This window comes from Dryas octopetala, chromosome 8 (assembly GCF_963921425.1).
Source record: "Dryas octopetala chromosome 8, drDryOcto1.1, whole genome shotgun sequence".
Taxonomy (NCBI): domain Eukaryota; kingdom Viridiplantae; phylum Streptophyta; class Magnoliopsida; order Rosales; family Rosaceae; genus Dryas; species Dryas octopetala.
Window position 1 is genome coordinate 7,783,587 of NC_141373.1, and position 11,721 is coordinate 7,795,307.

At 35.1% G+C, this 11,721-nt stretch overlaps 1 protein-coding gene and 1 long non-coding RNA gene across 2 annotated transcripts; one reads left to right on the plus strand and one right to left on the minus strand.

Moving 5' to 3' along the window:
* Window positions 1-861: 861 nt before the first annotated feature.
* On the minus strand, window positions 862-3,343 carry LOC147276755 (uncharacterized). The gene is made up of 2 exons (XR_015123990.1): window positions 3,192-3,343; window positions 862-1,065 (listed from the first exon to the last, which is right to left on the minus strand). It is a non-coding gene; the product is annotated as an uncharacterized LOC147276755 (long non-coding RNA).
* Window positions 3,344-4,822: 1,479 nt separating this feature from the next.
* LOH2 (LAG1 homolog 2) lies at window positions 4,823-11,432 on the plus strand. The gene is made up of 6 exons (XM_086255101.1): window positions 4,823-5,217; window positions 6,276-6,484; window positions 7,858-8,013; window positions 9,069-9,254; window positions 9,347-9,525; window positions 11,066-11,432. Exons 1-6 carry the CDS (start codon window positions 5,101-5,103, stop codon window positions 11,083-11,085), a joined length of 867 nt encoding a protein of 288 aa, XP_086111227.1. The 5' UTR covers window positions 4,823-5,100; the 3' UTR covers window positions 11,086-11,432.
* The last annotated feature ends 289 nt before the right edge of the window (window positions 11,433-11,721 follow it).

Genomic DNA, 11,721 nt, shown 5'->3' on the forward strand with positions numbered 1-11,721 from the left:
ATTTTCATTACGTATCATATGATGCAGACAATTCAACGAATTTCATCATTATTTAAACACCTACGAAGGCAAAAGCCACACATTTCAATTACATAATCCAATTTTAAGGTGTCATGAATGATCTAGATTTAGATAATCTACACATAGCATGTGTCATTATTATCAAGTGTAATAAGTAATATCATTTTTGTCAAAATAGGTGATGACTCAATTTCTGGACAGACAAAATCATATTCCATAAACAATTTCCACTCATAGATGGGATCGTGAAGCTTACAGAGCACAACACATCAACGAGTTGGACGTGAAACTTCCATGATTTGTCATTAATCACTTAATATTTATGCCCTAGTCATAACGCCATTATGTCCATTCTATACCAATCTCATACTCTCAAAATGGGCCTGAATACGTACAGCCCTATGAATCTTCTGGGAGACAAATGATGTTTCACTACTTCAATAATTGAAGGGAACATGAAGTTTCAAGCACCAAGGCACCAGACTATACTAAAGTAATAAGAGTTTTAAGCTTGTCAATGATCTCTAACCTATCACCACATCCATAAACATCATATATTTATATATGTTAGACAAAATTTATAATTGATTTTGATTTTGATTTATCAAATTTAAATTATAAAGCCCTGAAACTTACAAAATGGCTAATAAAAAGATTTTGAATTGTCTCCTACCCAATAACCTCTTACTGTCACCAGTTTGACTCCTTGAACGAATAGTTTTATATTAGCACAAAGTTTTTAACGGAAAAAAAAATTAACAGTTACTTTCACAGCTAAAAGATTGTAACAAGCACAATTACATGACAATTAGTTAATGGGAAAAGATGCAGGTACAATCCTGAATAAACAGTGGAAAATATTATTAATTATGCTTTTAGAATGTTAGATAACCAAGATGAATTCAAGAAACCAGGACCACAGTACTATATAAGGCAAGTTCAAAATTTTTTTACAGCAACAGATGTACATTTAGCAGCAATCATCCCCAAAGTCAAAATGATTCCAGCAGTGCTGTGTGACCGCAATTGACAGAAGAGCATTGCCTGCATCAGAACATTATTAAACATTATCAAACTATGTTACCCTGACTTCTGAAATTGAGTCTAACATGTATTTAAGTAATCATCATTTTTAATGAATAATGTTGTCTTAATAAGGTGTGGACAACATCAACAAATAAGTCTGTTATGGCTGTCATAACAAGATATATATATATATATATATAATTTTTTTTTTTCACAAGCTCCAATGTTATAGAGGTCCAAATTTTGTATGTTCAACTGGTGATATCCTCAAGCGAAATAAGACATTATTGCTCAAGTTTAAGAAAGCCCAAGTTTCCTTCAACAGAGGGATAAGAAGATAATAAGCAAAACAAATTCTAATAAAAAAGATGATGGGGACTTTTGTCACCAACTATAAACATGACCTATTTCTGAAACATGACATACTCTAGCCAGTAACTAATTCGTTAACAGTATTTCTGCTAAATTTGGCCAAACAGTTTGTCTATCAGTCCATTACTAATTCAGAAGGGATGTTTCATTCAATGTTTGGGTTGTATGAGTGATCAGGCATTGCAATAACTATTATGGTGGTGAATCTGAACAAACAAAAAAACTACGGATAAATGATAGATAATGAAAAGATGAGTGCATGTTTGGACATAATATGAGCACTATGTAAGACAACTTTCATGGGGATTAAAACTTCAACATAAAACCTGTTTCCAGGGATTTGCAATGTCACTGAGTTACTGGATCCAAAAAGTTAAACATACAAGACCAACAATTCTATAAATGAAATTTGTAGAACTGTTCTTTGTCTTCACAACCCGTATTCTTCCCTTCAGGCTTCAGATATCTTCATTTTAGTATGTTAGAAAAAAAAAAAAAAAAAGATTTAACTAAACTGAGTCTATTGCGTTCAATAATCATTTGTCTTCATCATGAAATTTTTTAGTACCTAAGGTTTAAACTGTGACCCAAGGACAAATTGACAATCCGATCTCCAAGAATATGCTGTAAATGAAATTGCTTTACGCATGTCTCAGGATATCAGAATTCTTGGAAACTGATCCCAAAAATTAGTTCTCATTGATAAGATGAAATTGCTTCAAGGGAAACTAGAGGTTTCTTCAAATCAAATCCTTTGCATCATTTGCCTACACCTGATCAATGTATTCATTGCAGACCTAGACAATTTACAGCTGAAGAAATCACTTTTTGTTTCCCTTCTAGAAGCAATATTAAATCTGATTTCAGCTGTGAAGCACTCAACTAAATCAAAGGTACAAAGGGTCATCCTCAAATTCACTTATTCTCCCAAACTCAAAAGTATTATTGGCGATGCTTCTGATACATGTATGTAGAAAGACTGCTTGTCAGAGAACAAAAATATAAGAAAATCCGAGGATGATTTAACAGTGAATAGTATATGTATTTGAGTTGGCTAAAGGTCCAAAGTATAAAATGATTAAGTCAAAAGGATAAAACAACAACCAATTCAAGATTTTTATATCAGTTGGGTTTTTATTTATTCTTTAGTTAAAGAGTCATCTCCTCTCCTTTGGTTTTTTTTTTTCTTCGATACCAAACAAGACGATTTCAACCCCTCATTGCCTACTCAAGTGTCACCACAAAAAACCACAAAGCCAAGACCATTGCAAAGGAATCCAAGACTAGTAATCTTTCTGAAAAGAAAGGAAAAAAATTGCTTTCTAGCAATTGAAAGTTGGAATGCACTAATAACTAGAACCATGACAAACCCATCTCATATAACAACCAAAGAGTCAAGAGCAGTTTTAGAAATTGAAAACTCATTCATTTAAAAGATGAGGAAAAAGAAATTCCCAATCTCTACCATAATAACAGTTAACCAATTGCAATTGTCATCACATGCATTTACTAATCAATATGAAGTAAGATATGTTCCACACAGTTCCCTCGAAACTCCAGTCAATTACCCAATTGCCCTTTTCTTCTTTTTACAATTTTCTAATTCCTGAAGGGTTCCTGGCTACAGTTTCTGCAATTATGTGTGACAGTGTGAGTGCATTGGAGGAGTGTGGGAAGTTCATGTTGGTGCACTAAAATTTGTTTTGAAGCTGAGCAGAAGACCAACACAAAGAAAATAAGCAGGTACAGAGAAGAGAAGAGAAAGCACTTACAGGTTTCTGAAGCTTTTTCTAAGATCATCGCTGTCAAGAAGCAGAGCTGTGTGTGGAGAGAGACTGAGAAAGGAGAAACATTTCCTATTTGGACGCTGCAAAATCATGGGCCCAAGGCCAACGCGGCAACGCCCAACTACAAGTCTACAACCGTTTTGGGAAAATTACACGGTTTTTTTAGTTGGGTGCATAATGCATTATCACCTACCAGGCTACCACCAAAAGCTGATCTCCTAATTTTATTGTTAAAATTAACTCAAAAAGTCAAGCATGTCAAAAAAAGTCAAAAAAAGTTTGCTACATAATTTACTATAACACAAACCATTTTTTTGTATGCAAAGTTGCAAACAGTCAATTTTAAAGTTTCTCTTTGAGGGTCATCCTTGAAAATAAAAATAAAATTAAAATTAACGTTTGATTAGTTAATTATCATCATAGTCATTTAATATTAATTGAAATAATCTGTTTAACTTTTTTTTTATCAGGGCTAATTTGATAAATTAGTTATATTTGACTAGTTTTTCTAAAGATGATATTTGAAGGATAATTTAAAAATAATGGTTCGAATGATAGAACTGCATTAAGGACTGAGCACTTATATTAAACAAAATACTGGTGAGTGCTTGAGCACTCATGATGGTTCAAAATGAGGGGCAATAAGTGTAGGAAAATACAAAACCTATACTCTATTTATGACTTTTAAAACTAAACAATATGAGTATTTTATTAGAAATAAAAATAGCCAAGCCACTCAAATGTGGTATTCTTCTTCTATAGCCAAAAAAGAAGTCGAAACTTGTTCTGATGACCTGGATCAAGGCTGGCCTTGAGGGGAGGCCGAGTAGGCAGTTGCTTCAGGCCTTCCAATCTCAAAGACTTCGAAAAAATAAATTACGTGAGTGTTTATGAAAGTTGAGACGATAAGGATCTCATTTATATTATTTGCCTCACGCCCCAAAATCTCAAGGCCAGCCCTAACATGGAGATAAACTTATTTTGGACTTCGACTTGTCTCGTATGTTTGTTTTGAGGATCGTCTTTGCTTGACATAGATTAAGATTAAAGAATAACTTTGTTACTTGAAAATTGGGGAATAATCTTCTTAAGAGAGGGTATTACAAGTTATTTGATGATGGTGATGACGAACCACCTTTGCATGACACAACTCCACATGGTTTTTAGTAATTACAACTAACAGTTAGTGCACACATAATGCATGTAGGAAAAAGAGTTGCAATGGTTCAACGACAAAAATGGTTATCAAAAGAAAAATTCGATTCTTCTCTTTATTTTAATTTCTTAATTAACAAAAATATTTTTCCATCAGATTATTGGAAGCATTACCTATGCTCAATGTGTGTGCAATTGGGGTAACACAAAAAAAGAAAAAAAAAAAAAAAAGACAAATGAGGTATGTCATATGTGAGATGAGATTAAAATGAGTTAAGAGTTGTGTACCATATTACCCTTGGTTTAAATATATTATTAAAGTTCCTTTTTCGCTCTAAGAAATTGTTAATCTAAAGTTGATAAGGTATAAATGTATAATTAAGAATGACAGTGACAAATTGACAATGGAAGAGGATGATGATTCTCATTTCTCATAAATAGTAATATTACGGAGACTTCAAATAAGCCACAAGATCTCAATTCATCCTCGTTTCCATTATTGACCAAAATAAATCCTCGTTTCCATTCTCTCTCTCTCTCTCTCTCTCTCTAACCAGCAAAATCCAGTCTCTCTTTCTCTCTCTCTCTGAGAGAATTAGGGTTGATTCAGATCCTTAGAAGCAAAAATGGAGGAGAATCGCGTGCAGTTGATGCATTGCTGTCGCTGATTCGGAGGCATTGAAGTCGAAGCGGTTCGCCGATTGATGCTTCTCGGTCGAATTGTGGTTCCGAGGCTCACATGGCATCGATCTGGAGCCACAATAGCCCTCCAGACGCTTTGGATTTCATCATCGCCGTCTACTTCGCTTTTGGCGTGTTCGCTGCCAGGTTCTTCCTCGACAGGTTCATCTTCGGCGTAAGATTGATTTCTTGCTCTTTTTAGCTGCTGAATCATTTTTGGTACTAAAAAGTAGCTCAAACATTTGGTTGTGCTCTTTCTTTGAATCTTGAATTCGCTTCTGTTTGGATTCTGAGATAACTGTGGAAAAAGAAAAGGAAAAGAGAACCTTGAATTCTATATCTTGGCCTTATTTGCTTTCTTTATTAGATATTCAGATAAGCTAAATTTGATTAGGCTTTTTATTTTCTTTTCAATAAATTTTTAGCTTCATTTTGAAGGTTCTAACTTTCTAGCTTAGTTGGATAGACGCTTTTGTTTCTTAATAATGAGGTGTTTAAGTTTGGCAAACATGTTCCTCAAAAAAAAAAAAAAGTGTGGCAAACATTACTTTTTGTTTTAATATCACAATTTAGACACAAAATGGTACATTTTGTATGATGTTTAATTTCTTTTAGAATGTGCATCACTATGCAATGCACTGGCAATTCAAAATAAATTGAGTCTGCCCTTTACTACTGTTTTTGACAAAGAATCTTAACATAATTGCATTGAAAAGTAGAGGAGTTAAGGTGAGCAGGCATTTATGTTGTCATGTGGGCCACTTTTACTTAAAAATAAATCTTATTAGCGTTTAAAAAAAAAAAAAAAAAACACTCTTTTATGGCATATAGCCTTTAATGAATCTATTAGAATTCTGCTCCACTTAAAAAACCTTTCATCAACTTCACATCCACCAACTACTCTCTTCTCCAACCACATCCATCAACTCAATCAATTAATAAACATATAACTAGATTGTATCACTAAATTAAATTTTTCAATTTAGCTTGTATTGGATCATCCAAGGCCTATGAGCTTCACAACTGCTGCTGTTAAGTTGGATTATCCCATGAACCACCGACCTAAGTGGATCAAAAGGAGTATCCAATTGATTGGTGACCAATTGAAGGAAAAAAGATTTGCATGAAAAGAAATTGAAATGTTGAACAATCAATTTGTTATGTCTTATAAAAAACAATCAATCTGTTATGCATTTTCTAGTTTTTATATCTTTTTCATTTTTCCTTTTTCAGAGGTTTGCCATCTGGTTGTTGAGTAAAGGATCTGCTCCATTGAAGATTGATGAGGCCACACAAGCAAAGATTGTAAAATGCTCTGAGTCAATGTGGAAGTTAACATACTATGCCACTGTTGAAGCATGCATTCTCAACATAGCCTACCGTGAGCCATGGTTCAGAGATACAAAAGAGTTATTAAAAGGCTGGCCAAACCAAGAGTTGGGGTGAGTAATTCATATGGTTGGGCCAATTCACCTACGGCCCTACTCCTTGTTATATGAATCTTTTTTCTTTAAATGCTGAAGATGGTTCAATCGCATCTATAATTTTGCAGGATTTGTTTTTATATCTAAAAGGACATGAAAAGAAAATTCCTTTTTGTTACTTTTTCTCTTCTTTCTGGACTACTGCATATAAGGCTCATCATGTTAGGAATCTTAATTTAAGAGAAAGCACAAATGCACAATCCTATTATTAGGATAAAAATAAAGATACAAGATGTCCACTTAAAAAACGTGCAAAACCTCTTACCTAGCAGCTTCTGAAAACATCATCAAAAGTCCAAGGATAACACAAAAATAACAATACAGCACATCACAACTACTTAACATAAAATTTTTAAGAGACTGCTGTTGTGTTTTTTTTCTCGTCGGAAATTTCTGGAGGAAGCTACAGGTCTGGCCGAGAGCAATAGGGAGACTGGGGCAGTGGGGTAGTTTGGTGTTTTCCTAGTAGGGTACGGTTTATTGGAGGCCTGGAGATCTTGTGCAAGACCTTCCTAGTTTTGGAAGGAGTTCTAAGTGTTTTCCATTATGTACAAGGAATAGAATTAGCTAAATAGGTGTATTATCTAATTCTATTAGGATTAGGAATCCCAATCATAACCTACTTGTATATGGCAGCCTATGCATTATAAATAGGCTGCTATAAGTCTCATAGATAGGTGGTGGAGTTTCTCAAGTCTTCATAAGATAGGAAGAAAGGCAGAAACTCAAGAGAGGTGTTTCAAGAGGGAGAAACACAAGAGGGCTAATTGTGCAAGAGAGAAGAGAGCGGCTGCGAGTTGGGTAGTCTAGGGTTTCAATAAGTTCTTGTAATCTTATTCTATACATAGTGCAGCTGTGATTCTCAAAGGATCACACAGGGACGTAGGCAAAGTTAGCCGAACCTCAATAACAAATCTTGGTGTTCTTTGTGTTTTACTTTTGCTGCTATTTGTGATTGTTTACTAATTGTTTTAACTCTAGAATACGTCCAAGACAAGGTCACGGGAAGGGTGTTTTTTCACTACAACTGCCTCCTTCCAATCAGTATATAATTTTAAGTCCAAGATAACATTTGATAGGATGTAATCTTGGCTGTCAAATTTTTTTTTTTTTTTAATTTGTATTGGAGACATTTTTGAACCAGGTCATCTCATAGCTATTTGTATATAGCATTTCATATTCTTGTTGGAAGAGAGGGGGGTGGTATCAAAATTAGGAATGACTTGAATATGTAAAATTTTAGATCTATGATGAGATTTAGCATAATCTGAATTTTACAGGCATAGTATTCTGAAATTGTCTATTCTGACTCTGTTCCTTTCACACTGTAGGCTTCCCATAAAGCTTTTCTATATGTGTCAATGTGGATTCTACACGTACAGCATTGCTGCCCTCCTTACATGGGAGACTCGAAGGAAGGATTTCTCAGTAATGATGTCTCATCATGTAATTACTGTTCTTCTGATTGGATACTCATACATTACAAGGTATATTTCAGACTTTATGCAAGTACAATAATTATGTTATTACTATGAAGCATATAATTTTGATAATATACATGTATATGGAGGATCTCGTGCAATAACTTTTCATATTTGGATGCTATGGTTGGCCTGGAGCTGCTTTTGTCTTTTACATTTTGATGTAAACCAGTCTAAACCTGGTAACCCATGCCCATAAAGGTGTTTTGAATTATTTTCTTAACCTTTATTGTTGGTTTGACCCGGTCACTTGATTTTCTGTAAGCATTAGCAATTTTTTGTCCATTTTACTTGCTCAACATGCAGCGCAGCTATTGCAATACTCTCTGAAGAACATCCAATGTTGCCTTAAATCTCTGGGATATAGTTAATTTGAACTGTTGGTGTGAAATATTTGCCTTAATTTATATTCCTCTCTCTCTCTCTCTCTCTCTCTCTCTCTCTCTCTCTCTCTCTCTCTCCCCCCGGAGGTTATGATTAATATTAATATATGAATGTAGTATTACAGTGAGAAAAAGAACTCTTTCAGGCTGAGCTCATTTAAGACCATGAAGTTTTGAGGGCTTTCAAGTTGGATTTTCAAATTGCATATCATGACATTTATATATCATCGAAATCTTCACTATTATAAAGCTAGGCTCCTTTTTGTGGTCATGGGCTTCACCAAAATAAGTGTAACCATAAATGCCAGTTAAATATGTAATTTAATTAACTCATTTATCCATACAAAATGGTTATTATTGTAAATAAATTGAAAATGTTTCGAAAGACGGGAAGGGAGAGAGTGGGAAAGAAGTTTAACGCTAGGAGAAAATAGTGTATGTATTGCGGACGTATGTGTTTGCAGGTAACTGCTAGTATAGACCTGGTCCTGTTTGTGTTAGAGTGTTCTTCTCCTATCAAGCTTGGTTATTTGTAAAATAACTCTTAAAGGGACAAACTGGGCCCTTGTAATCATATACCCTTGACTATCTGTATTGGTTTCTGATCTTGATAATTCATATTACATCAGTTTCACTTAAATCAAGTTAGGCTAAAAGTTATTAATTTTCCACTTGCAGCTTTTTCCGGATTGGCTCAATCATTCTTGCCCTGCATGATGCAAGTGATGTATTTATGGAAGCAGCAAAGGTTTTCAAATATTCAGAGAAGGAGCTTGCTGCAAGTGTGCTCTTTGGATTGTTTGCTGTTTCATGGCTCATACTACGGCTAATATTCTTCCCCTTCTGGGTCATAAGCACAACAAGGTCTGCTCTCATGGTAAATCATTTTATTACACCAGATTTAAATGTTTGGTGGCTCCTCCCACTTATCTGTTCTTATGGTTGGTATCTTCCAGCTATGACCTTCTTGACTACTTGGATCTATCAAAGAGCTTTCCCAAATCACTGTACTATGTGTTCAATACAATGTTACTGATGCTGCTTGTTTTCCACATATACTGGTGGTTCATGATATGCTCAATGATAATGAGACAGCTGAGAAATAGAGGAAAAGTTGGAGAAGATATAAGATCTGGTAAGCCATATATTGTATACTGCTTACAAATTTAAACTTTAAACTTTAAAGCCTTATGCTGCTTATGAAATTTAATTTCAAAAACCATATTATTATCTCTGGAGAGTATATATATATATATATCTCTCTCTCTCTCTCTCACACACATTGATTCAATAATGACCTGAAGCATTTAGTAGGAGGTGTTTTTTTTTTTTTTTTTTTCCCTGTAAAAGAATCCCCCATTGATAAATGCATACTGCATACATCAATATCTAATAAAACCTTGCATTGTGAAAATTTCCATTTTACTGGTCTTGTTAGGATATGGAAAATTTCCAAAAAGCCTCTCTCTTCTTAATTCAAGGGCTGACATAAACCACTGATAACAACCATCTAATACCAGCATCACGATGCACAAGAGCTGTAATACACTGATCTGAATTAGCCACAGAACTGATTCTCCTCCCACAGCAACCATATTCCCCCACAGAAGCTCACAGCCTCTACAATTTCAGCTCTGGAAAAACCTAATTTCTTATCACTTTAGGAGCCCTGGATTTAGTGATTCTAGGTTTAAACACTGCTAGAAGATCCATTCTTTGGTCCCCTTAGAAACACTGAGAAAACCCATACTCCCAGCACCCCTCACATTCCGGCAAATAATCTTCATAATTTTTTAAAAAAATTCAAAAGCAAGGAACCGAATTCAAAAGGCCAATCAAACCCCATCCATGAAAAACCTCCTCATGGGGAGGTTGAGGTTACAATCACTGTCTTCAGCAATCATATGGTGATAAGAGTTTTCAGTTTGGCCATCCTGAAACTCTTCCACCTGAACACCAGTTGAGCTATCTGCAGCAGTTTCTCCGAATGCACAAAATCTGAAAGGACCATCTGCACCTATATTGGGAGGGGAATAGCCTGGGGTAGGAAGCACCTTCATCCCCAAATTAGAAGCCTTCTGCACATTTCCAATGGTTTCTACACAATTTCAGATTAGATTTCCAATTTTACACAGCCTCAAAATCAAAGAATTCCAGTGGGATCCCTGAGACCAACCTACACAGCAGTTCTTCTGCTCCGCAGTATATAATCCAGGCCTCCATCATTAGATAGTCAGGTAATGACTAGTGGTGATCCGCGACACCTCTGTTAGTACAAACAACCTTCATATTTTAGCTGAAAACGAACTGCATAATAATCGTTATCCAAATCGATTAACTGCATATGGCCCTTCAGCCTCCATTTTGCTTCAGACGAGCCATGAGAAAGTAGTAGGAACAAGTCTTATCCAGAAGCTTCTTTAGGGCACTATGCGATGGCTTGCCAAACCTCTTTCTGGCCTTCTCAGAGAATTGAATTCCTGCCTTAGCTTCCTCAAAGACCTCATACTCCACCTAGTAATCATCTTCCATCCCTGCTTCCTCTACACTTTCCACATCATCCTCAATTCCTTGGTAGTGATTTTAGATATGTCTTTTGTGTTAATTTTCTGGTAGTGATTTTGGATAGCATCTTTATCCTTTTTCTGAAGATTTTTTTCCCTGCATGTTTACAGATTCAGAGGACGATGATTAGGCGGAAGATTTTGCCCAAGTTATTTCTTAGGTTGTGTTAATGCCAGGGGAAACTTGTTTCTAGGTTAATCGCGGCGCTCAAAAGTTGTCAATATCTGTAGGAAAGGGTTGATAATTTCTTCCATTTTCAAATTTTCTCTGATTCTTCTTATTGGTAGACATGTGGAGGTAGGAGTGTCGAGCATATCCCTTTTTTCTCTATTAAATGGAGTTCATGTTGTCTTTTGGTGTATAAACAATAGGCAATCCCTGTATAATTCTTCCCTGTGGATAATCACTTGTTTTGAGATTTGTCTTTATATGGAGAAATGAAAGATTCACATAATAGAAAAGAGAAAATATTCTTTCTACGGAATGCTTTATTTAGCCGAGGTCCTTTTTTTTTTTTGGCCACTATTTAGCCGAGGTCTTTGAGATATGAAGTATGGCATTGTGTTTGAGGCTGTGGTACTTACCATTTTTAGAAAAAAAAATTGTTCAAAAGGGGGTTCTTCTGATTGAGGGCATCAATGATCCAAAGGCAATACCTTAAAATTGTTGCTTCCACAGCTTAGATGTGTATACTTTTCTTTCTTTTTCTTTTTGCAGAAAGATGTGTATAATTTCAATAGGGTGAACTACATGTGTGTATTTTTTT